Here is a 26,852-nt window from a genome sequence, read left to right as displayed (position 1 = left end):
AGCCGGGTTGCCCAACTCCAGAGGTTGGTATAAGAGTTTGAAAGGGGTTGTCTGATTTCAGAAACCTTTTCCTGTAAATGCTGGGTGGCATCTAGTACTATCCCTGACTGGTTAGTGTAAAAGCAACACTCTTCCCCTAAGAAGGTGCAAAGTCATCCTTTCTCAGTAGTGAGGAGGTCTAGGCCTCTGCAGTTTTGGAGAGTCACTGCTGCCAAAGAGTCTATTTGGGATTGTAGTTACTATCCTTACAGGATAGATTTTGTTATTTCTTGCAAACTGTCTGAGAAATCCTTTGAGAGTATGTGGTAGTAGGATAATGCATGTTACACTGTTAACTTTTAGCAAACTTTAGTTGAAAACCTTGTAAGTTTGGGATTTTAATTTTTCTTTGCGAGTAATAAAACCTCATTCAGTCCATATTAACTTAGAGTTGGTATAGATGGCTCCTTCCTGATTCTGTAAGTACTTTAAGATTTGGCTGAGTGCAAACAACTCACATGTTTGAGCAGACCAATTATTAGGAAATTTTCCTAACTGCTTCTACAAGAGTTCCCTTATGCTTACTGAATACCTATTGTGTCTTTTTTTTTTTTCCTTAATCCCCTGGGAGGAATCATCTATCCTCCTGTCCTGAAGGGAGTTCCTCCTAGATCTGGTCAACCTTTGTATGGTAATTAATTAAGATTTAGATCCCCCGTTAGGAAACCTGCTGGGTTAAGGATTTTTGATAGGAAGGCTATGGGTTGTCAGTGGCCTCAGTGCTTTCGCATTATGTCCTTGTTTGCACTGACAACATGGTGGTACTGGAGTATTATAGGGTCTCAGAGAAGACCTTCAATTATCAATTATAGGTTTTAAATTTACCCTGGCTTTTAAAGGAATACAGTACACTGTTTTTTCTTTACTACTTCCATCTCTCTTTCTTTCTCTTTGACTTCTTTGTCTCTCTCTTTCTGACTCCCTCTTTGTCTGTCTCTTCCTCTCTCTGTTTGACTCCCTCTTTGTCTCTGTCTCTTGGGGTCTCCCTGTGTTGCCCAGGCTGGCGTCAAACTCCTGGGCTCAGGCCGGGAGTGGTGGCTCAAACCTGTAATCCCAGCACTTTGGGAGGCCGAGGTGGGCAGATCACGAGATCAGGAGTTCAAGACCATCCTGGCTAACACGGTGAAACCCTGTCTCTACTAAAAACACAAAAAATTAGCTGGGCTTGGTGGCGGGCGCCTGTAGTCCCAGCTAGTTGGGAGGCTGAGGCAGGAGAATGGCGTGAACCCGGGATGTGGAGCTTGCAGTGAGCTGAGACCAGTGCCACTGCACTCTAGCCTGGGCCACAGAGCGAGACTCCATCTAAAAAACCAAAAACAAAACAAAACAAAAAATTCCTGGGCTCAAGTGATCCTCCTGCCTTGACCTCCCAAAAGTGCTGGGATTATAGGTGTGAACCACTGCATCCCACTTCTCTTACCTTCTTTTTTTTGGGGGGGGGATAGAGTCTCCCTCTGTCACCCAGGCTGGAGAGCAGCTGGTGCCATCTTCGATCACTGCAACCTCCACCTCTTGGTTCAAGTGATTTTCCTGCCTCAGCCTCCTGAATAGATGGGACTACAGACGCGCACCACTACACCTGGCTAATTTTTGAATTTTTAGTAGAGATGGTGTTTTTCCACGTTGGTCAGGCTGGTCTCAAACTCCTGACATCAGGTGATCTGCCTGCTTTGGTCTCCCAAAGTGCTGGGATTACAGGCGTGAGCCACCACACCTGCCCTTAATTTTTTAACATTAAATTTTTTTTCTTTTCATTATATTTTTTCATAACTGTGGTTCTCAAGTACATTAGAGGACTTGGAATTTGCCTGTTCCCCTAAATAATAGGGTAAACGTGCTTTTGACATGTGATTAAACTGAACATTCTTAAGAGGTACAGCTGGGTGCAGTGGCTCACACCTGGAATCTCAATGCTTTGGGAGGCTGAGGTGGGACAATCCCTTGAGACCAGGAGTTTGAGACCAGCCTGGGAAATATAGCGAGACTGTCTCTATAAAAATACTTTTTTTTTTTTTAAATTAGCCAGGCTTAGCTCCTGTAGTCCCAGCTACTCATGAGGCCGAGGAGGGAGAATCACTTGAGCCCAGGAGTTAGAGGCTGCCATGAGCTACGATTCTACCATTGCAGTCCAACCTGGCAATAGAGCAAGACCCGATCCCTGGAAAAAACAGAAAAAGACAAAGAAGAAGAGGAAAGACTACTGAATATTGTTAAAGCCTTTTCAGCATCTGTTGATATAATCTTAAGGTTTTTCTTCTTTAATTCACGGAATTTATTTATTCATTTATTTATTTTTGAGGCAGAGTTTCGCTCTTGTTGCCCAGACTGGAGTGCAATGGCGCGATCTCGGCTGATTGCAACCTCTGCCTCCCAGGTTCAAGTGATTCTCCTGCCTCAGCCTCCCAAGTAGCTGGGATTACAGGCACCCACCACCACGCCTGACTAATTTTTGTATTTTTAGTAGAGATGGGGTTTCACCATGTTGGACAGGCTGGTCTTGAACTCTTAACCTCAGGTGATCCACCCTCCTTGGCCTCCCAAAGTGCTGGGATTACAGCACCCAGCCAATTCATGGAATTTATGAATTATATTGATATGCTTCCTGATAGTCTAGTCACCCTCATACATTTGGAATGAGCTAGTTTGGTCACCATGTGGACTTGAATCTGCCTGGGCCCCTAAATGATATGGTAAGCTGGTGTGACTCTGAAACCAACCCAATAGTCCCATAGACAGTTGTTTTTGGATAAACATAGAAATTAACCCTTCTGATCCTAAAGCTTGAAACTCACATTTGTTTTATCTGAGTTCCTTACTCAAGAAAGGATCTCCAGGTCAGCCTGTAATCCCAGCACTTTGGGAGGCCGAGACGGGTGGATCACGAGGTCAGGAGATCGAGACCATCCTGGCTAATATGGTGAAACCCCATCTCTACTAAAAATACAAAAAAAAAAAAAAAACTAGCTGCGCGAGGTGGCAGGCGCCTATAGTCCCAGCTACTCGGGAGGCTGAGGCAGGAGAATGGTGTAAACCCGGGAGGCGGAGCTTGCAGTGAGCTGAGATCCGGCCACTGTACTCCAGCCTGGACGGCAGAGGGAGACTCCGTCCCAAAAAAAAAAAAAAGAAAGGATCTCCAGTCCTCTCAAAATGTGTCAAAGAACTGAAACTCACCAGATCATCTCCTCCAGACAATGAGACTCCAGGCCCCTCATTCATCATGATTGCTTCCTTATCCTTCTGAGCTTCTGTTTTCTCATACATAGTTACATTTCTTCCCTGCTACATAAATCCCAGATTTTAGCTGGTCAGGGAGATGGATTTGAGACCAAGCTGCTATCTCCTTAGCTGCAGCACCCAAATAAAGCCTTCTTCTAGCAATACTCATAGTCTCAGTCATTGGCTTTCTGTGCTGCAAACAGTACCACCTAGACTGAACTCCTGGTGTTTTGGGAACAACTCTTGTGTACTGGATTCCAATTGCTAATATTTTATTTGGAATGTTTGCCTCTGTTCATTAGTAAAGTTGGTCTATAGTTCTTTCTTGGTACTATATTTTTCAAGTTTGGTTTTAAAATGACGTCAGCAGCATAAAATTAATTGGGGAGCTTCTCAATTTTCAATTGGATTAAATAACTGTAATAGGTAAAATAACTATGGACCTGTGTGTTCTTTAAAGGTTAAATGGAACTTAGTTGGAAAGCTATTAGGTTCTGTTCTTTTTATTATCTAAAAGTGGATCTTTAATCACCTTTCAGATCTCTTTTGTGATATGTTCATTCTCACACTGCTATAAAGAAATACCTGAGATTGGGTAATTTAAACAGAAAAGAGGTTTGGGCCAGGCACAGTGGCTGACACCTGTAATTCCAGCACTTTGGGAGGCCAAGGTGGGTGGATCACCTGAGGTCAGGAGTTCAAGACCAGCCTGGCCAACATGGCGAAATCCCATCTCCACTAAAAATACAAAAATTAGCCAGGTGTGGTGGCATGCCCCGGTAGACCCAGCTACTTGGGAGGCTGAGGCAGGAGAATCACTTAAACCTGGGAGGTGGTGGTTGCAGTGAGCCGAAATCACGCCACTGCACTCCAGCCTGTGTGACAAAGTGAGACTCTGTTCCCTGCCTCTCCCCACCAAAAAAAAAAAAAAGAAAAAAGAAAAGAGGTTTGGCTGGCCACGGTGGCTCATGCCTATAATCAGAACACTTTGGAAGGCCAAGGCAGGTGGATCATTTGAGGCCAGGAGTTCAAGACCAGCCAAGCGAACACGGTGAAACCCCATCTCTACTCAAAATAAAAAAGTTAGCCAGGCATAGTGGTGTGTGCCTATAATCCCAGTCTTGGGAGGCTGAGGCACAAGAATAACTTGAGCCTAGGAAGCAGTGCTTGAAGTGAGCCAAGATCACATCACTGTACTCCAGATTGGGTGACAGAGTGAGACTGTCTCAAAAGAAGTAAAATAAAAAATGTGTTGCCATCAAGTTGTACGCAGTATTCTCTTATAATTCTTTTTCATTTCTAATTTATTTATGATTGTCTCCTTTCTTATTCCCAAGCTTAAACATTTTTTTTCCTGTCTCCTTAGTGAGATTTTTAAGGAGTTTATTATCCTTTTTAAAAAAACTAACTTTTGCCGGGCGCGGTGGCTCAAGCCTGTAATCCCAGCACTTTGAGAGGCTGAGACGGACGGATCACGAGGTCAGGAGATCCAGACCATCCTGGCAAACACGGTGAAACGCCGTCTCTACTAAAAAAACACACACAAAAACTAGCCGGGCGAGGTGGCAGGCGCCTGTAGTCTCAGCTACTCAGGAGGCTGAGGCAGGAGAATGGCGCGAACCCGGGAGGCGGAGCTTGCAGTGAGCCGAGATCGCGCCACTGTACTCCAGCCTGGGCGACAGAGCGAGACTCCATCTCAAAAAAACAAAAAAAAAAACAAAAAAAAAACTAACTTTCAGATTTAGTCATCCTTTTTACTATGTTTATGTCCTAGTTTACTAATTTCAGCTTTATCTTTTAGCTATCTTTTATTTTATTATTTTTTTAATTTCTTAAGATGAGTTTTAGGTCATGTACTTATATATATATGTATTTTTTTCTTTTTTTTTTTTTTTGAGACACGGCCTCAATCTGTCACCCAGGCTGTAGTCCAGTCACGTGATCTCAGCTCACTGCAGCCTCTGCCTCCTGCAGGTGATCTTCCCACCTCAGCTTTCCAAGTAGCTAAGACTACAGGTATACGCCACCATGCCCAGCTAATTTTTGTAGTTTTTGTACAGATGGGGTCTCACCATGTCGCCCAGGCTGGTCTTGAATTTCTGAGCTCAAGTGATCTTCCTGCCTCAGCCTCCCAAAGTGCTAGGAATACGGGCGTGAGCCATCGTGCCTGGCCTAATGTTTCATTTTTAATAATAAAGGCATTAAAGCGATAACATTCTAATTGAATATAGTTTTTGTTTTGTCCTATAGGTTTCAATCTGAAGTGTTCTGTTTTTCATTGCTTTCTAGATAGTTTACAACTTCAGTTTTTATTTCATCTTTGATCTCAATGTTATCTAGGAGTATGTTTATTAATTTACAGGCATTCAAAGGTTTTCTTGTCACCTTTTCACTATATATTTCTAGTTTTATTAAATTATGATCAGAGCATGTGTTTTGTAAACTTGCTTTTTTTTTTTTTTTTGAGATGGAGTCTTGCTCTGTCACCCATGATGGGGTGCAATGGGGCAATCGTGGCTCACTGAAACCTCTGACTCCCAGGTCAAGCGATTCTCATGCCTCAGTCTCCTGAGTAGTTGGAATTACACCCAGCTAATTTTTGTATTTTTAGTAAAGACAGAGTTTCTGCCATGTTGGCCACGCTGGTCTCGAACTCCTGGCCTCAAGTGATCCGCCTGCCTTGGCATCCCAAAGTAATAGGATTACAGGTGTGAGCCACCGCGCCTGGCCCTAAACTTGCTTTTTAAATGCCCTGCCTAAACTTGCCTTTTTTTGTTTTTGTTTTTTGAAACAGAGTCTCACTCTGTTGCCAGGCTGGAGTGCAGAGGCGCGATCTCAACTCACTGCAACCTCTGCCTATGGGTTCAAGCAATTCTCGTGCCTCAGGCTCCTGAGTAGCTGGGATTACAGGCATGTGCCAACACACGCAGCTAATTGTTTGTATTTTTAGTAGAGACGAGGTTTCACCATGTTGGCCAGGATGGTCTCGAACTCCTGACCTCGTGATCCACCTGCCTCGGCCTCCCAAAGTGCTGGGATTACAGGCGTGAGCCACCGTGTCTGGCCCTAAACTTGCTTTTTAAAACATGTGTTGACCAGGTAAGTGGCTAACACCTGTAATCCCAGTGCTTTGGGAGGCCAAGGCTGGTGGATCACTTGAGCCCAGGAGTTTGAGGTTATGGTGGGTGCCCAGATGTCTCTTCCATTTCAATTTTTTTTAACCTTTTTATTGTGTATCTCCAGATAGTCTATCAACATCCAGTGAGAAATATATGTATTTCCATAATCTATCAGTATACAATAGATATCCAATGGATTTTTGTTTGTTTGTTTGAGACAGAGTCTCACTCTGTCACCCAGGCTGCAGTGCAGTGGCGCGATCTCAGCTCACTGCAACCTCTGCCTCCCAGGTTCAAGCGATTCTCCTGCCTCAGCCTCTGGAGTAGCTGGGATTACAGGCGCACGCCACCACACCCGGCTAATTTTTGTATTTTTAGTAGAGATGGGGTTTCACCATGTTGGCCAGGCTGATCTCAAACTCCTGACCTCAGGTGATCTGCCCACCTCGGCCTCCCAAACTGCTGGGATTATAGGCACGAGCCACTGAACTCAGCCTCCAATGGATATTAATGGACTATCTGAAATTTGTTATATATAACATATATTAATACATAAATATATAATTATATAAGCATAAAATATATAAATGAATATATAGATACATATATTGTATTATAGCTGTGTTCCTCTGTAATCATATGTATTTTATTTTATGCACTTAAAAACATTCAGATAAGGGGTGTACGACACACAAGGAAAAGCTAAGAACTCCTACCTTTAACAATCCCACCTGCCCTTACAACTTCAGTAACCATTTTTCTACCAATTACTCACCTGAATTATTTTCTCCAATTCAGATCTTTCTTGAATTCTAGACCCGCATATTTACATACAAATACCTCTACTGGACGCCCAAGTGAGGCTTTAAAGGAACCTCTAACACAACATGTCCAAAACAAAACTCATTTTCCTCCTTAGTCTGATCATTTTCCAATGAAAACTTTCTCAGAATATGGTGCTGGGAAAGCCAGTAGCCTAGTCCATCTCCCTCACCTCCATATCTAATCCTCACCAAGGTCTGTTGATTTAATCTCCTAAACTTTGTTCATTTCCGTCTACTTTCCTCGTAGTGTGGAGGTGGAGGTTGCTGGTGACCTTACTTGTTTTAGTGGAATGGGAAGGGCACAGGTCAGATAGACATGGGTTAATGAGTAGTGAGTAGGAGGCACAAAAAAGGAGGACATAAATACAGACAATTCCTTTGGAAACTTTGGACAAAGAATCCTAGAAGATTTTGGAAGATGGTATCTTTCATTTCTTCAATCCAAACAACACTATTCCCTGGCACCAGTAAAAAGGCAGAGCCTCAGATCTCTTGCTAGGCTTTACAAGGTAAACCAGCATAAAAACACCCCCTCCGCTCTGTGAGGATATGAAAGAATTTGTGTGTGCTTGGAGGTGGGAGGTACCTGTAATATTACAAAAGGAATACTGCAAGACGTGCATCTGGACAGATACAGTAACCTCTTTATTGATTTCCTTCATCCATCCCTGCTCTCCTCCAAACTGTTTTCCACGGGGCAGCCATGAACTTCCAATGTAATTTCTGATCTTATTTAAATTCCTTCCTTTGCTTTCCTCACTAGTTTTTTCTCCCTGACTCCAGATTCATACTCTGGACCACAGTCACTAGAGACGTATTTGGATTCCTCACACTATGTTCTCTTCTATCACAAGCCTTCATATGTGCTGTCCCCTCTGCTGTCTCCACCCTTTCGTTGTTTAATTAACTCCGACTGATTCATCAGCTTTTAGCTCAAATGTCATTTCTTCAGGGAAGTTTTCATTGCCCTTCAGGACAGGCTAGGACTCCTGACTTTAATCACATCCTGTCCTTTTCCTTCATAGTACTTGTCATAGTTTGCAGTTACATATTTGTTGTGATTATTTCATTAACATCTGTCATTTCTAACAGCTGGGACCCCTGTGAAGGGGGAAGGAGCCTCTTTTCATACCATGGTATCCTCAACTATGATATTAAGTTAGTATAAAGCCTAGCACACTGAAGATACTCAATAATGTGTGTGTATGTGTATACTGGCCAAGGGCCTGGATATGCAAAGCAAAGCAAACATGGACTGTGGTGATCTTATAAGGAGACACTAAACTGAGTGGCTATTTCAGGGCTCCCTGAAGAACATCTCTATGGTTAGGCCTTTGTCATCGGCAGCATATATATAATAGGATATACCATCTACTTGTTTGGTTTCTGAATCCACCCACACTCAGCAATGTGGACTCTCAGCTTTCAGAGAGAGACCAACCTTGAGATAATTGCCATTTCTTTCTTTTCTTTTTCTTTTTTTGAGACAGAGCCTTGCTCTGTCGCCCAAGCTGGAGTGCAGCAGTGTAATCGTGGCTCGCCACAAACTCCACATCCTGGATTCAATCGATTCTCATGCCTCAGCCTCCCGAGTACCTGGGATTACATGCGTGCACCACCAGGCCTGCTAATTTTTGTATTTTTAGTAGAGACGGGTTTTCACCATGTTAGCCGGGATGGTCTTGAACTCCTGGCCTCGTGATTCACCTGCCTCGACCTCCCAAAGTGCTGCGATTACAGGTGTGAGCCACCATGCCCAGCCCCATTTCTTCATTTGACCAATATTTATTCTGAACCTATCCCTACTGTATTCAAACACTGTATTGGGGGTAGAAAAACACAGATGAATGAGGCCTGGCTATTATTCTCAAGGAATTTATAGTTTGGAAGCATAGTCAGATACGCAAATTATAACTTCCTCTCTGATTTATTTATTTATTTATTTGGAGATAGAGTCTTGCTCTGTTGCCCAGGCTGGAGTGCAGTGGCGTGATCTCAGTTCACTGCAACTTCCACCTCCTCGGGTCAAGTGATTCTCCTATCTCAGCCTCCTGAGTAGCTGCGACTACAGGTGTGTGCCATCACACCCAGCTGATTTTTGTATTTTTAGTAGAGACGGGGTTTCACCATGTTGGCCAGGATGGTTTCAATCTCCTGACCTCAGTGATCGGCCTGCCTTGGACTCCCAAAGTGCTGTGATTATAGGCATGAGCCACCATGCCCAGTCCATACTCAAAAGTTTTAAAGAATCTCAGAGAAGACAGTGACTATCAAGCATTTCGTAAAACCCTAGCTTAGCCGGATGTGGTGGCTCACACCTGTAATCCCAGCACTTTGGGAGGCCAAGGAGGTGGATTATGAGGTCAGGAGATTGAGACCATCCTGGCTAACACGGTGAAACCCCTCCTCTACTAAAAATACAAAAACAAAAAATTAGCCAGGCATGGTGGCACATGCCTGTAATCCCAGCTACTCAGGAGACTGAGGCAGGAGAATGGGAGGTTTCAGTCAGACGAGATCACGCCATTGCACTATAGCCCGGGTGACAGAGCAAGACTCCGTCTCAAAAAAACAAAACAAAACCGCCATTGCACTCTAGCCCGGGTGACAGAGCAAGACTCCGTCTCAAAAAAACAAAACAAAACCACAAAAAAAAATCCCTAGCTTATAGAAGTCTTGGTCGAGGTGGTTCATGCCTGTAATCCCAGGAGGCCAGGAGGTTGAGACCAGCATGAGCAATATAGTGAGACCTCTGTCTCTACAACAAATTTAGCAAATTTAAATTTAAGTTTAAAAATTAGCCAGGTGGGGCCGGGTGCGGTGGCTCACGCCTATAATCCCAGCACTTTGGGAGGCTGAGGCAGGCAGATCACCTGAGGTTGGGAGTTCGAGACCAGCCTGACCAACATGGAGAAACCCCATCTCTACTAAAAATACAAAATTAGCCAGGCGTGGTGGCACATGCCTGTAATCCCAGATACTCAGGAGGCTGAGGCAGGAGAATTGCTTGAACCTGGGAGGCAGAGGTTGCAGTGAGCCAAGATTGCACCATTGCACTCCAGCCTGGGCAACAAGAGCAAAATTTCGTCTCAAAAAAAAAAAAAAAAAATCCTGGTGTGGTGCTGCACACCTGTAGTCCTAACTACTTGGGAGGCTAAGCCCAGGAGTTTTCGGGGCTGCAGTGAGCTATGATTGCACCACTACACTCCAGCCTGGATGACAGAGTTAGACCCTGTCTGTAAAAGAGAGAGAAAAAAAAAGTGCTATTTAGAATGACTACCCAAGGGGACATACTTTTCACACCTTCTAAGCTCTCACTTTGGACCTGTTTACACCATAAGAAGGCAATTTATGTGGCCCGCATTAGACAACAAGCCCCTTAAAAAATAACCATCACTATGCTGGACGCAGTGGCTCACGCCTGTAATCCCAGCACTTTGGGAAACCAAGGCGGGGATCACTTGAGGTCAGGAATTTGAGATCAGCAGTTTGAGAAATCCGTCTGTAGTAAAAATACAAAAATTAACCGGGAATGGTGGCACGCGCCTGTAGTCCCAGCTACTGGGGAGGCTGAGGCAGCAGAATTACTTGAACCCGGGAAGCGGAGGTTGCAGTCAGCTGAGATTACACCACTGCACTTCAGCCTGGATGACAGAGCAAAACTCTGTCTCAAAACAAACAAACAAAGCATCACTAGGTTGGTTTTTTGGGGGTTTTTTTGTTTGTTTTTTTTTGTTTTTTTTTTTGAGACGGAGTCTCGCTCTGTCGCTCGGGCTGGAGTGCAGTGGCCAGATCTCAGCTCACTACAAGCTCCGCCTCCCGGGTTTACGCCATTCTCCTGCCTCAGCCTCCCAACTAGCTGGGACTACAGGCACCCGCCACCTCGCCCAGCTAGTTTTTTCTATTTTTTAGTAGTGACGGGGTTTCACCGTGTCAGCCAGGATGGTCTCGATCTCCTGACCTCATGATCCGCACGTCTCGGCCTCCCAAAGTGCTGGGATCACAGGCTTGAGCCACCGCGCCCGGCCACTAGGTTGCTTTTTATGTCCTTGGCTTTCATTAGACATAACAAAAAGTATCCATGTCAATTTTGCTTTAGCATTTGTTGTTAAAATCTTCTTGATTGCTTTATTAAATCATTCACTGTTTCCTAATAAAATCACATGAGAAACTACCTTTAGAATTTGGTTATACAGGAAAAAAAAAATCAGTGATGTCTCCTATGATTAATTCATTCCTTTCAGATAACAAAATAAATTCAACATGTACTGTGTTTTCATTTTTACCCTAGCATCCAGGAAACTCAGAACTACATTCTTCCTTCCTTCCTCCCTCCCTCCCTCCCTTCCTCTCTCTCTCTCCTTCCCTCCCTCTCTTTTTCTCTCTTTCTTTCCCTCCCTCTCTCTCTCTTTCTTTCTTTTTCTTTTTTGAGACAGGGTCTCACTCTGTCTCCCAGGCTGGAGCGCAGTGGTACGATCTCAAGGTGGCGAGTCCAAGCAATTCTCCCACCTCAAACTCCCCAGTGGCTGAGATTAAAAGTGTGCACCACCACGCCTGCCTAGTTTTTGTATTTTTAGTAGAGACAGAGACAGGGTTTTACCATGTTGTCCAGCTGGTCTCGAACTCCTATCTTCAAGTGATCCACCCGCGTCAGCCTCCAAAGTGCTGAGATTACAGGCGTGAGCCACCGCGCCCAGCCAAGAACTACATTTCAAATTCAGTTACAGTCTTGTTTAAAACTATGATGATTGTCATCTCCTTTTTCTCTGGCCCTAATATTCTATTTCTAGTTTTCTAGCCTATTTTAAAGTCCCTTTATGCTCTTTTGGACAAGAGAGGAGATAAAATTAACATTTGGTATGCTGATTTTAGAATTATTTCTGCAGTTTTACAATGATAAATGCAAAAATACGTGTCCTATGTTATGATATTTAAAGAATGTGTAGAGGTTACTCCGGGCACATTGCCTATGGGGTAGCCCTGTTCACAAGAAGCAGGGGGAAAGAAAAAAAAAAAAGAATTTGTAGTAACTGAAGATGATCCAGAGGAAAGCAATGGAAAAATAACAATGAATGGGGACTGGGGTAGTATGCCCATATTCTCCAACTCAAATATTGTGGCACATTGATGTAGCATATGGGCTAATAGAAGTGAATATCTGAAATTCGGACTGTCCTGAAAAATCCTGGAGATATGTTGAAGACAGATCCCAGGAGTCATGGTCATTATTCAGTACATACAAGAAGTTACAGAAAGGCTTCATCCTTTCTTCGGACCACAGATTCCTTTGATGATCTGTTGAAAATATCGTAACTGCTCCCCAGAAAAATACAGAAGCGTAGAGTTTCAGAAAGCAGAACCCTCCTGTTATCTATTTATTTTTCCAGAATATCAAAAGCACTTTACAGTTGGTATTGCGGTAAAGAATTCAGAAAGACGAGGAAGAACCTGAGCTGCCAAGTCAGATGGGAAGAATGGCAAATCAGCTACTAGCTGAAGTTCTTAACACTCTGAAGCCCTTCTTACACGGTTTAAGCCAGTGGGTGCTTTTTGTATATTCTCAACTTTTTAAAGTAACATATCCCTTCGATGAGGTGCTTAAGGTATGGGTCAGCTATCTCAAAAATACTCCCACAAACACCCCCACCCTCGCTCCCACCCCACAAATCTGCAAATAATTTCATGGGGTTCATGGACTTGCTAAAGCCCATCCTCCAATACTCGTTTCTGTTTAAGTGCAGACTTCCCGGGACTCAGCGGAATGCCCTTGATGACCTTTAACAATCACCCTTTTATCATGGGGACGAGAGCGGCCTAGAACGTTGTTTTTGGAGTCACCAGACCCCCATGGCCCCTCACCAGACCCCTTTAAGCTCTCCCCTCCCCCACGCCCGCGCAGCGCAGGTGCGAAAACCTTAGGGGCCACCCGGGCGCTACAGCCCCAAAGCGCGGGGGATGGGACCCTGGGAGGGGCGGGGGTGGGGGTGGGGGCCTTCCCGGTGTTGCTTGGTGACCACGCTCTCCGCCCAGACCGTTCCATTTCTTCAACAGGGGGTGCCCCGGGCCGGGCTGGCGCTGACCAGCCTCGCAGAGCCACCCTCTTCCGGCCTGCCCCCCTCTGTCGGGCGATGGCGTGCGCCCGTGACGTCACAGAAGGCGGGGCCAGCGCCGCTGCCGGGTGCTGGAGGCGCCATTGGAGCCGGCTTGGCTGGCGAGCCCCGCTGAGGAGCCGGAGGTTGGGCCGCAGTTACCGCCGCGTCCGCTCCCGGTTCCTGGCCCCTCAGCAGCATGGCGTGCGGGGCGACGCTGAAGCGGCCCATGGAGTTCGAGGCGGCGCTGCTGAGCCCCGGCTCCCCGAAGCGGCGGCGCTGCGCCCCTCTGCCCGGCCCCACTCCGGGCCTCAGGCCCCCGGACGCCGAGCCGCCGCCGCCGCCGTTTCAGACGCAGACCCCACCGCAGAGTCTGCAGCAGCCCGCCCCGCCCGGCAGCGAGCGGCGCCTTCCAACTCCGGGTAACCTGCGCTGCTGCGGGCTTGGCAGGAAGCCAGGCCCAGGCATTTTTTTGGGGGCGTTGGGGGAGGGTTGGGAATACCAGGCCAGTTTACCCAGGGACCCCTTCTTTGCCTTGAGAAAAGGGAACTGGGATGCCGCTGGGCCTGGTTGCTTCCGGGGATGGGAGGCATCCGGGAGGGGTTGTGGGGCCACAGGGTCGGTTTTCGGTTTTCCTGGAGCAGGAGAGCCTGGAGGGGTGGACACCAAAGAGGAAGATGGGAATACCTCTGGCCGCTCAGGGCCCTCCTTGTCGCTGAAGCCCCTCCTGCCTCCGCTGGCCGGGTCTACACCGAGCCATCCTGCAGATCCAGTGGGCCATGGAGAATTGGATTCTGTTCACGAACCTGGCCTGGAGGGTGGGGGTGGGTTGGGGGCGGGTTACTGGGAAGGGGCGCGAGTGCGTGCTGTTTAGCGCTGTACTGTGTAGCTTGTAGGGAGACATGATTTCCAGAAGTCTTTAGGGACTCAGAGGCCGCCGGAAGAGTCACGGAATCCAATTTCAACCTGATCATTTCTAAGGGACTCGCCACGTTCTTTTATTATGTGGCTATTGCCTTACACCATATATGGCTTGAAATCGGTAGATCATTAGCTAGAATTTGAGAATCCTACGACGTACGGAGGTTCTACAGAACTAAGAATGTAACTGTCCTTAACAGGGACTCTCCAGTAATGCATTCCACTTTGTCCAAGGAAAAGGAAGGACTGGCATTACAGTAGACACCTCATAGCGCAGGAGTAGAGGGGAGGGTGCTTCAGCATTAATATTCTGCGATTTTAAAGGACTTCCGGAAATGAGGGGGACGTCTCAATAATGGATTAGGGCAAGTCGTTTCTTTGTGTCTTCTTCTATTCCTCAAGCTTAAGCAAAACCTTAGGCTCACCGTAAAATCATCCTTTCTTCACCCCTTTTCAGTAGCAGTGCCTTCAGGTTTCATTTCCTCCTTCCTCTGCATATCGATCCGCAATGCAAATTGCAGGCCTTCTGCCTTCTGCCTCACCAAGATTCCTACACCCCGCTAAAGCTCTCCCAGACTTCATATCCTTAACTCGAGTTCACTTTTTTATTCTAGAATTCCAAGTACTTATGCACTGTGACCATATCTTACCTAGTCAGTCTCTTACGCATTTTTTTTCAAACTGTGCCTCTGCTCTTTCCTCCAGACCCACCGCTCTGTGCCCTTATCATGTTTTTCCCTTCTGTTTGCTAATCCCAAAAGAGTAATTACTTCGTCTCTTATCCATTACCTGACTAACCTGCCCATAAAAACGCTTTTCTACTTTAAATTCCCTGGCCATTCATTGTTGTATAACCTTATGTACAGAATGAGATAATGTTTGCAAAAGTCCATTTTAAAGAACCCTCAAAGACAGGCGCCACAGATGGCCACTTGCAGGGATGTTTTGTTCTTCCTTGGCTCCTGCAGATACCTAAAGATAGTCCATAATCTTTTTGGGTCTCACTTCTGCAAATTGGAGTTAATATTTGCCCTATCTTTTGTTGAAGAACCCTCAAGATAGTTGCAGAAAATATTTTGAAAAGTATAAAGGATGGGTTTAATGTAAATGTTTTATTTTTTCAATACTACCCTCTAGACTAATTCGGTTGTAGTTCACATTACAGTAGCTGCTTCGTAAGTGATTTTTCGGCCAGGTGAGGTGGCTTACGCCTGTAATCCCAGCACTTTGGGAGGCCATGGCGGGTGGATCACAAGATCAAGAGACCGAGACCATCCTGCCCAACATGGTGAAACCCCGTTTCTACTAAAAATAGCCAGTCGTGGTGGCGGGCGCCGTCCCAGCTACGCAGGAGGCTGAGGCAAGAGATCACTCAAACTTAGGAGGCGGAGGATGCATTGAGCCAAGGTCGTGCCACTGCACTCCAGCCTGGCGACAGAGCGAGACTCCATCTTAAAAAAAGTGGTTTTTGTTGTGGGGGGAGTGGCGACGTGGGCCTGTAATCCCAGCTACTAGGGAAGCTGAGGCAGGAGAATCCTTTGAACCCGGGAGGCAGAGGTTGCTGTGAGCGGAGATCACACCATTGCACTCCAGCCTTGGGCAACAAGAGCAAAACTCCATCTCAAAAAAAAAAAGTGGACAGGGTGTGGTGGCTCACACTTGCAATCCCTGCCTTTGGGAGGCTGAGGCAGGCGGATTGCTTGAGCCCAGGAGTTCGAGACAAGTCTATGCAACATAATGAGACCTTGTTTCCACAAAAGAATTCTAAGACTGGGCACAGTGGCTCACTCCTGTAATCCCAGCACTTTGGGAGGCAGAGGCAGGCAGATTACTTGAGGTCGGGAGTCTGAGACCACCCTGACCAACATGGAGAAATGCCGTCTCTACTAAAAATACAAAATTAGCTGGGAGTGGTGGTGCATGCCTGTAATCCCAGCTACTTGGGAGGTTGAGGCAGGAGACTCGTTTGAACCTGGGAGGCGGAGATTGTGGTGAGCCGAGATGGCGCCATTGCATTCCAGCCTGGGCAACAAGAGCAAAACTCCATCTCAAAAATAAAACAACTCAGAAATTAGCTGGTTAATTTTTCTGGAATCCAAAATGCTGCAAAGTCTGAACTGTTCCAAAAACTGAGTGTCAATATGACACTCAAAGGAAATACTTATTCATTGGAGTTTTTCTGATTTGGGGTAAGGGATGTTCAATTGGTAAGTATAATGGAACTATTCCGCAATCCAAAACTTCTGTCTCAGGCACGTTGGATGAGGGGATGCTCGATCTGTATGGTACTTTTTGTGGAAAGGTCCTGTAAAACTAAGGCTTTTATTGCTTAAATCTTTATTGAGTGGTAGGTGGATTCCAGGCATGGAGGAAGGGGTTGCTGACCACAGTAGCCTTTTAGCTGAGTCTTTTTTTTTTTTTTTTTTTTTTTTTTTTGAGACAGAGTCACTCTGTTGCCCAGGCTCTGTTACCCAGGCTGGAGTGTACTGGCACAATCTCGGCTCACTGCCACCCCCGTCGCCCGTGTTCAAGCGATTCTCCTGCCTCAGCCTCCCCAGTAGCTGGGATTACAGGCATGTGTCACCACGCTTGGCTAATTTTTTTTTTTTTGACATGGCATTTCATTCTTGTTTCCCAGACTGGAGTGCAGTAGTGTGATCTCAGCTCACTACAACCTCCACCTCCCAGGTTCAAGCGATTCTTCTGTCTCAACCTCCCAAATCGCTGGGATTAGAGGTACATACCACCATGCCCAGCTAATTTTTGTATTTTTAATAGAAATGGGATTTCATCATATTGGTCAGGCTGGTCTCAAACACCTGACCTCAGGTGATCCGCCCGCCTCAGCCTCCCAAAGTCCTGGGGTTACAGGCATGAGCCACTGCACCTGGCCTGCTAATTTTTGTATTTTTAATTAAGACAGGGTTTCACTGTGTTGGCCAAGCTGGTCTCGAACTCCTGACCTTAAGTGATCTGCCCACCTCGAGCTCCCAAAGTGCTGGGATTACAGGCGTGGGCCACTGTGCCCGGCTAGCTGAGTCTTGATAAAGTTTGAGCAATAGTCCCATTTCGAGCACAGAGAAACTGAGAGCAAAGTCCAAAAAATCCACAATTTGAGGAAAGAATAATGTAAATGAATTGTAGTGGAATCCAGATGGAACCAGGAAAATAAATTGAGGCCAGATCTTGGAAAGTGTTGACTGCCATGTTCAAGAGTTTGATTTTCGGTTTGCAGCAGGTAGGAACACTGTAGAGTGTGGAGGATGGGCTTAGACCTGAAAGAATCTGGCAGTACCATCTCAAGTAATGGAGGCAAGGATTAAAATTATCCACTGTTAAAATGAAATTTGGGTTTTTCTTTTTTAAAAAAATTTTGTGTTTTATATGGCCTTCTTCAGAAGAAAATCATGTCTACTTTCTTATTTTTCTCCCATGGATACCATGTTTAGATTTCTGGACTTCTTAGTCCTACCACCCTCAAAATAGTATCTTTCCATTTGTTAACATTGCCATACAGGAGGCAGAGGTTTATCAAAGACCTTCTGTTCTCTTGAGCATTGTCCTCTTACTTGTCCTTTCTTGTTTCAAGTATTTCCAGTTCTTATCCTTGTATTGGCTCTGGCTTGAGGAATAAGACATTTTAAAATGAAGTGGGGCAGCGGTGGCTCTCTCCTGTATTCCCAGCACTTTGGGAGGCTGAGGCAGCTGGATCAGCTGAGATCAGGAGTTTGAGACCAGTCTGGCCAACATGGTGAAACCTTATTAATTTTTTAATAAAAATTTAGCTAGGTATGGTGGCGGGTGCCTGTAATCTCAACTACTCTGGAGGCTGAGGCAGGAGAATCACTTGAACCTGGGAGGTAGAGGTTGCAGTGAGCTGAGATTGTGCTATTTGTACTACAGCCTGGACAACAGAGTAAGACTCTCTCAAAAAATAAAATGAAGTGAAAACTTAATAAATTCAGGGATCTAAAATATGAACTTCATAGCACTGTCTTCCTCTCCTTTTTTTTTTTTTTTTTTTTTGAGGCAGAGTCTTACTCTGTCATCCAGACTGGAGTCCAAAGGCGTGATCTCAGCTCGCTGCAACCTCCGCCTCCCGGGTTGGAGCAATTCTCCTGCCTCAGCCTCCCAAGTAGCTGGGATTACAGGTGCACGCCACCATGCCCAGCTAATTTTTGTGTTTTTAGTAGAGACGGTTTTGCCATGTTGGCCAGGCTGGTCTCTAACTCCTGATCTTAGGTGATCCGCCTGCCTAGGCCTCCGAAAGTGCTGGGATTACAGGTGTGAGCCACCATGCGCAGCCTTTTTTTTTTTTTTTTTTTTTTTTTGATACTAGGTCTTGTTATGTTGCCCAGGCTGGCCTCAAGTGATCCTCCCATCTAGGCCTTCCAAAGTGCTGGATTGCAGGCTTGAGCCACTGTGCCTGGCCCATGGCACTCTTTTTGTTTGTTTGTTTTGTTTGTTTTTTGAGACAGAGTCTCATTGTGTTTCCCAGGGTGAAGTGCAGTGGCGCAATCTCAGCTCAATGCAACCTCCGCCTCCCGGGTTCAAGTAATTCTCCTGCCTCAGCTTCCCTAGTAGCTGGGACTACAGGCACCCACCACCACGCCTGGCTAATTTTTTGTATTTTTAGTAGAGACAGTGTTTTACCATGTTAGCCAAGATAGTGTCGATCTCATGACCTTGTGATCTGCCTGCCTCAGCCTTCCAAAGTGCTGGGATTACAAGCGTGAGCCACCATACCCAGCTGGCCCATAGCACTCTTAAAGCATCTCCTACATTGTTCCAGTATTTAGGCTGAACAATTCCAGTATTTAGGCTGAACATTGTTCCAGTATTTAGGGAGTTTGACTATGTGTGGAACCACTTGAATTCATGTCAGTTCCTGGACTACTGTCACTTGTTAGGACATTATTGTTATCTTTGGTTTTTATTTTTACCACCTTATCAGGTAGGTATTTGATGTTTATATTGAAGAAGTAAAGATCTTGAATAACTTCTCAAGGTTATAGTCACACAGCTAGTAAGAAGCAAAGTGGCATTGTTAATACCTCCTTTAAAAAAAAGGTGGTTATATAGCAAAGTATACACTAGAATAATTTGAGTTGTTTGAGATGGGTACAGTTATCTATTTTTTTTAAATTAGTAGGTACAAACAAAGAACTTGAAAACCACATCCTTTCAGATTCTTTGTTGTTTCTAGGAGTGTATTTCAAGGTGGTTAGTAATTTGTGTTTCCTGGACTCCCTTTAATAGTGTTAGCAAATTTGCTTTGTGATTACCTTGACTTAGAATTTCCCCACACACTGCGTTGCCTCTTAGGATCAGAAAATTATTTTCTGAGCCCTGGCCATCACTTCTAGACATTAAATCTCAGTTATTTCCTTGGTCAGTGTCCACACTGCAAACATAATGGTTTCTGCTGCCCTCTTTCCCAAAGTTTGTTTTGATTTGTTTTTTAGATAAATCATCCAGGCTCCCCTGTGGTTTTTTGTTGAGATGAGATTTTGCTGTGTTGTTCAGGCTAGTCTCCTGGGCTCAAGGGATCCTCCCGCCTCAGCCTGCAGAGTAGCTGGGATTACACCCAGCTTTGGAGCCACCACTTCCGGTTCCAAAGATGCTTTTTTAAAGTCCCATACGGGACAAGAGCTTCCTTGTTAGAAGGCCTTGGGCAGTATGAGACTCACCCCTTAATACCCTAGTTTGTGAAATTGTAAAATTTAAAGGAGATTAAAAAATAGTCCCTGTTAGGTAAACAGAGGTTTCTTTTACTGTTGATTGTACTAGTTAACCATCCAGCTAACTGCAGATCTTGTGTTCATTGCCACAGGAGAACGAGTAAAGGGAACTCTGGCTGGTTTATGCCAAAGTAGCTGTTCTTTTATGCATTGTTGAAATAGTGGCAATAAGAACATACTGTCTTTGAAGACACTGGGGAGTGCTTTGTACAGTATCAACATTTTGCTTGTTTATGTGGGTAGAGGGGAAGATTGAGACCTACATGCCAAAGGGAGTATCTGAAGTCTAGTCAGAAGATCTTTGTCTCTTCCCATTTCTGAAGAAAGTTTGAAGAAACGAGACAATAAAGTGAAAGCTCAAGTTTCTTTCTTTTTTGTTAGAGCAAATTTTTCAGAACATAAAACAAGAATATAGTCGTTATCAGAGGTGGAGACATTTAGAAGTTGTTCTTAATCAGAGTGAAGCTTGTGCTTCGGAAAGTCAACCTCACTCCTCAGCACTCACAGCACCTAGCTCTCCAGGTAAGCCTGCTTTGATCTGCAAAATCCACGTAAGAGTTTGTAAATGGTGCTTATAATGATGAATCCAGAATTGGCCTCCTCTAATGTAATACAGTTGCTAAAGTGGGTATATTAATACTTACAGATGTTTTTAAAACTATACAGTCATGAAATTGGAAGAAACCTCACATTGATTTGATGTGCTTCCATCCACCCAATGAATACAAGACTATCTTCCTGTATAACTGCAATGTGTAATGTTGTAGCCAGTATGTAATAAATAGCCACATGTGGGCTATTTAATTTTAAACTAATTAAAATTAGATAAAATTTTGGCTGGGCGAGGTGGCTCATGCCTGTAATGCTAGCACTTTGGGAGACTGAGGCAGGCGGATCTCTTGAGGGCAAGAGTTCAAGACCAGCCTGGCCAACATGGCAAAACCTCGTCTCTACTAAAAATACAAAAAAATTAGCCAGGCATGGTGGCTTGCACCTGTAATCCCAGCTACTCAGGAGGCTGAAGTTACAGTGAGCTGAGATCACACCACTGTACTCCAGTCTGGGTGACAGAGTGAGTCTCTGTCTCAAAAAAAGTTTTTTTTTTTCAGTAGTCACATTTCAGGTACTTGGTAGCCACATATGGTGGTTGTATTGTACCTACAATTACAAGACATTTCCATAATTGCAAAAAGCTCTGTTCAACAGGGACTGCTCATTATTGACAAGTGGTCAAAGAGGATGTGCTAAAAAATAGAATCTCAAGGTTGGAGACGATCTTTATGGTCATGTAGTGACTCAGTTTTGCCTGCCATGTTGCCTCTTGTTGGGGTTCAACAGCCCAGTGTTTGACCATCTCCAGTGGTGGTGAAATCTGTCTCCTTTAACAGCAGAAGAGTCTATTTCCTCACAAAGTATTCTACTTAACAGTTCTAAAGGTTAAAAGTTACCTTGATTAAAAATTGTCTCCTATGAACTGGGGTTTGGCCGGAATTAGGGTTAGGGGAGAATGAGATACTGCTTGATGGGTAAGGGGTTTTAGTTTTTGTAGTGATGGAAGTGTTCTGGAACTAGAAGTGGTGGTAGTAGCGCAACATTTTGATTATGCTAAATGCCACTGTCTTGTTTGCTTTAAAGTGATTGCTTCTATGTTATGTGATGTTTACCCTAACAAATTATTATTTTTTTAAATCCAGAGTTCCTTGCTCTGGAACTGCACCCTTTCTAATTGCTCTTGCACATACGTGATAAACCTGTCAGTGGTTACAACAAGCACTATTCTCTTGAGATTTCAGTAATATAATTTTAAAGTAATAGGATATGTTATGGTTAACAAAACAATTACAAATAATGACTAGTGAGATGTTTTGGTTAGATTTTATTTGTAGAGAAAAAAAAAATATCCTTTAGTTAGTTTAAGCAAAAAATTATTTGTTCCAGGGTGTTAAATGGCTTACAGGCTAACAAATGGCCAAAGAAACAGATTTTAGCCTGAGCTTTGAAGAACAACTCAGAACTGGGCTGCCACAAGGGCTGCCCCCCACCGCCACCCCCCCCCCCCCCCCCCCGCTTTTTTTGTTTGTTTGTTTTTTGTTTTTTGAGATGGAATCTTTCTCTGTCGCCCAGGCTGGAGTGCAGTGGCATGATCTCAGCTCGCTGGAACCTTCACCTCCTAGGTTCAAGCAATTCTGCTGTCTCAGCCTCCTGAGTAGCTGGGACTACAGGCGCCCACCAGCACGCCCGGCTATTTTTTGTATTTTTAGTAGACATGTGGTTTCACCATGTTGGCCAGGCTGGTCTCAAACTCCTGACCTCAGGTGATCCGCCCACCTCGACCTCCAAAAGTGCTGGGATTATAGGCATGGCCACTGCGCCCAGCCTTTTTTTTTTTTTTTTTAATTCAGATGGCGTTTTACTGTTGCCCAGTCTGGAGTGCAGTGACACAATCTCAACTCGCTGCAACCTCCACCTCAAGCAATTCTCCTGGCTCAGCCTCCTGAGTAGCTGGGATTATTGCCCCACCACGCCTGGCTAATTTCGTATTTTTAGTAGGGACAGGGTGTCTCCACATTGGTCAGTCTGGTCTGGAACTCTCCACCTCAGATGATCCGCCTGCCTTGGCCTCCTAAAGTGCTGGGATTATAGGTGTGAACCACCACACCTGGCCCATACTCACTTTTTCTTTTGGCCAGGTTCCTCATGGATGAAGAAGGACCAGCCCACCTTTACCCTCCGACAAGTTGGAATAATATGTGAGCGTCTCTTAAAAGACTATGAAGATAAAATTCGGGAGGAGTATGAGCAAATCCTCAATACCAAACTAGCAGGTAGGCCGAGGCAGTAACTATGCCATTGTCCTTAACAGGGTTCAGTTAAGAATTAACGCCAGTTAAATAACTTAGAAAAAGAGAGTAGGACTTCATGCAAGGGAGTTTATTGAGTTGAGGGTATTGAAGTTACTCTTTGGTAGTTGCAAACACGTCATTTGTACATTATATGGAAGGACTTTGTTGTTTTGTTTGTTTGTTTTTTGAGATGGAGTTTCGCTGTTGTTGCCCAGGCTAGAGTGCAATGGTGCGATCTCGGCTCGCCACAACCTCCGCCTCCCAGGTTCAAGCAGTTCTCCTGCCTCAGCCTCCTGAGTAGCTGGGATTACATGCACCACCATGCCTAGCTAATTTTTTTGTATTTTTAGTGGAGACGGGGTGTCTGCATGTTGGTCAGGCTGGTCTGGAACTCCTAACCTCAGGTGATCCGCCCACCTTGGCCTCCCAAACTGCTGGGATTACAGGTGTGAGCCACTGTGCCCGGCCAGGACTTTGTTTTTTAAATAGAGACAAGGTTTTGCTATGAGCCCAGCTCCAGGAGTCTCCAGCTCTAGGCCTCAAGAAATACTCCACCTCAGCTTCCCAGAGTGCTGGCATTACAGGAGTGGAGTGCTACACTTTGCCCAGTGGAAGGGATTTTTCATTTGCATTTCTGAAAAGAAACAAACCAAGCTCTTGCAATAATTTTGTGTGTCAGTAAAGGCATTTTTCATTTGCATTTCTGAAAAGAAACAAACCAAGCTCTTGCAATAATTTTGTGTGTCAGTAAAGGCATTGAGTAGGCCATTTGGGCTAGCTGGCTGGTAAACAGATGGTTGTGATACTGTACTAAACTCTCAACAGGTGTTATGGAAGAGTGCAGTATTGTCAACATAGTCAAACTTCCTAGCAGAAGTCATAGTTACGGATGTGGAGAGTTGGGTGTGATGTGGGAGGAGCAGTAGAGTGAAAGCAAGGCTAGGGCAGGCTCTGGGTTCTAAGAGGAAGGGTGGAGAATTCATACTGGGAAGCTATTTGTCATCCTGACACTTGATTCTTAAAAATTGAGGGAGAGTTGCTGAGGATAAGTATGTACCGTCTTCTCACAGAACAATATGAATCTTTTGTGAAATTCACACATGATCAGATTATGCGACGGTATGGGACAAGGCCAACAAGCTGTAAGTATTGCTACATTTTCTTTGAATTTTCTGTTTCAAGAGCAAAATTTCTACACTGAATCTTAACTCCTGAGAGTAAAAAGTCCCTGTGAAATAAAATGTGCCCGGCCAGTGTGCTAAGCGCATTAAATCCACACCAAAGCTTATATAATCCTCACAGTGACCCTATGAGGGAGTACTATTATTAGCTGCATTTTACCGGTAAAGATAGCACTTACAGAGGTTAAATAATTTGCCCAAGCTTATATAGCTAGTGGTTCAGCTAGGATTAAAATCTAGGTAGTCTGACTCAAGCACCAATTTGTTACCTGTCTTTTCTCCAGAAAGATAGTTTCAGTTGTTAATTTATGAAAGTTGATTCCTTAAGTTAGTTTATCAAGTGTGGTCAGGATTTCTTATTCTAAATAATTTGCAACTACCAGATAGTCAAAGCATAAAATATAAACAGCTGTATATCTAACTGAATTTGAGTCAGGTTCCTTAAATTCTTGATTTTTAGTATCTTTTAAGTGGTGACTCATCGTTCATGCTATTTCTCACGTTTACTATTAGTGAAAATTTTTAAAGCATGACACTCCAATTTTTAGTATTCTTACCTTTTTGTTTTTTATTCCTAATTTACAGATGTGTCCTGAAGCTTTGTCACATATCTGGGTACCAGGTTTGACCTCAAGAGATGGCTGCTGTACACTTTTTGCAACTGGTTTGATATCACATTTCAGCTCCAACTTTGCATCCTGAGAACACTTAAACGTTTCTGCAGGTCCATTTTTTACAACTTGAAAGACCGTAAAACTTTCTGGTTGCCACAAGCATATCTTTCTTTTCTGCTCATCCAATAAACAGCTGTGCCCTACTGTGATAGATTTTCCAAACAAAAATACCTGGAGCAGCAGTTTAGCAAAATATGCCTTCAGTGGCACTCAACAAATGGAGTTTCCCCAAGCACAGTTCTGTAAGAAGTGCGTGTGAGAGTGTGTGTATATGTGTGTATGTGTATTTTAAGTTATTATTTGTATTGTGCAAAAAAAAATTTTTTTATCTTGGGGATTCTGGCTGTGAATTTGGTGCACGACAATTATGGTAAAAAAACATTTGCTTGGTCTACAGGAGATCATTAATGTTTTGTGACCATATAAGTTGTAACAGTGGATTGTTTTTATGTGTAGGTATTGTTAAATACAGGGACTGTTTCCAGGCACAGAACATGAATCGTAAGTTAGGATGGACATTAGATGTGATTTTGATGATAAAGCGAAGGTCTGCGGTCCTACATCTACAGATGCGTGGTGAGAAATTAGAACAAACTGGAGATGGGCCATTGACACATGGACTCTGCCTGGGCATGTTAGGAAAATACTTTGACTCCAAGCCTTAAAATACTCACATGGAGTCGGCGCTCACCTCATTCACACAATCATAGAGCTCCCTGGACACTGAACCTCTAAAGGGAAAAGGTCTACCCTGGAGCAGGAGCATCAGGGTTTGCTTGGGAGCATGAGAGGTGAGCTCAGGGCTAGGCCTGGGCCAGGCCCCGGCAGCACTGCTACTTGGGAGGAGCCACTTCACCTTTGTATTAGTTATTAAAAATATAATTTGGGCTGGACGCAGTGGCTCACGCCTATAATCCCAGCACTTTGGGAGTCGGAGGCATGCGGATCACTTGAGGTCAGGAGTTTGAGACCACCCTGGCCAATACGGTGAAACCTCGTCTCTACTAAAAATACAACAAAATAAGCTGGGCGTGGTGGCAGGCGCCTGTAATCCCAGCTGCTTGGGAGGCTGAGGCAGGAGAATCGCTTGAACCTTGGAGGTGGAGGTTGCAGTGAGCACAGATGGCCCCACTGCACTCCAACCTGGGTGACAAAACGAGACTTCGTCTCAAAAAAACCATAGAATTTGGATCCTTTGGTCAGATTCTCCCAAATTCTTTTGAGGTGTCCATGGTCAACTGCTTCAGCTTTGTTTTGGCAACCCCCTGCCCAAAGTCGCACATAGGCTGTTCTTCACCTTGTTTTCAAGGCTGAGGAACAGAAAGTAGCCTCTGTTTTGAGGAGGTGGAAGTTAAGTATACATTTATTTTTTACTGTGACTTGTTCAGGACCACATTTTACAAAATGCCTTGTTTCCTTTATTGTTTCTGGAAAGGAAAGTTCTATTAATATTGTTTTACTTTGAATATAGAATAGTTTTTTTAATTAGGGCTTATTTTGAAAAATTCTGAGTTTAATTCAAATGTATGCCAGTACCTTCCAAAGTAAGGTAATATTCAGAGACAGTTGTTCTGATCAGATGGCTTAGAGAAATTTCTGGAATATTCACATTCGAAGATTCCTTATTAATGAATGTCTTTGACTTAAATCTAACCAAAAACTGCAACATTATTCTTTGTACATTTTCATTATATAGTGTTAACAAGCTTAGTTGCAAACAAATAAAATACTTAAGCTATTTGTTTACCTTGCCTTCTTAATACTGTGATAATGTTTATTAATTCACATAACTTATGTGAGAGCTGCTATAACCATTTCCCCAGTTAAACATTGCATTGAAGATTTATGGACCTTTAAAAACAAAGCCCAACAGTGATTTTTTTTTTTTTTAGTAATTAAAGAATGATTTTACTTTGTATTTGAAGGGGATTTGTTTCATCTCTTCTTTTTTCAGGGTAGTCACTTGTTCCTAAAAGAGGAACATAGCAGTGGCTGTAATGGGAATGACTCTGCAGTGGTTAAGTCACACCAAAATAAGGAAAGAGCAGCTGTGGAGGCCATCAAAAGCTGTGGAGGCTGGACCAGTAATGGGGAATGCTGCCCCACTGAAGTCTTACTGGAGATCAGTGTGATGTGCTCACTTAACTATAAAGTGTCAGCCCCCATTCCAACTAAGTGACTCCTGGCTGGGAAGTAGAGTAGGTT

General features: G+C 44.3%; 1 protein-coding gene across 1 annotated transcript; it reads left to right on the top strand.

Annotated features, from left to right (window-relative positions):
* The first annotated feature begins 13,373 nt into the window (after positions 1–13,373).
* Positions 13,374–26,393, top strand: AKIRIN1 (akirin 1). Its single transcript, XM_007979311.3, has 5 exons — positions 13,374–13,709; positions 20,331–20,471; positions 22,640–22,774; positions 23,863–23,934; positions 24,559–26,393. The coding sequence occupies exons 1-5, from the start codon at positions 13,487–13,489 to the stop codon at positions 24,567–24,569; spliced, it is 582 nt and encodes a 193-aa protein (XP_007977502.1). The 5' UTR covers positions 13,374–13,486; the 3' UTR covers positions 24,570–26,393.
* Positions 26,394–26,852: the final 459 nt, after the last annotated feature.

Source organism: Chlorocebus sabaeus, chromosome 20 (assembly GCF_047675955.1).
Source record: "Chlorocebus sabaeus isolate Y175 chromosome 20, mChlSab1.0.hap1, whole genome shotgun sequence".
Lineage (NCBI taxonomy): Eukaryota > Metazoa > Chordata > Mammalia > Primates > Cercopithecidae > Chlorocebus > Chlorocebus sabaeus.
Note: the sequence above shows the minus strand (reverse complement) of the source record. Positions and strands in the feature narration are given on the sequence as shown.

Excerpts from the sequence above, each read along its gene's own strand:
- AKIRIN1 (XM_007979311.3), top strand. The coding sequence starts at position 13,487 with ATGGCGTGCGGGGCGACGCTGAAGCGGCCCATGGAGTTCGAGGCGGCG. Across the intron at positions 20,472-22,639 it reads CACAGCACCTAGCTCTCCAG|GTTCCTCATGGATGAAGAAG; the intron begins GTAAGCCTGCTT and ends TCTTTTGGCCAG. Across the intron at positions 22,775-23,862 it reads CCTCAATACCAAACTAGCAG|AACAATATGAATCTTTTGTG; the intron begins GTAGGCCGAGGC and ends GTCTTCTCACAG.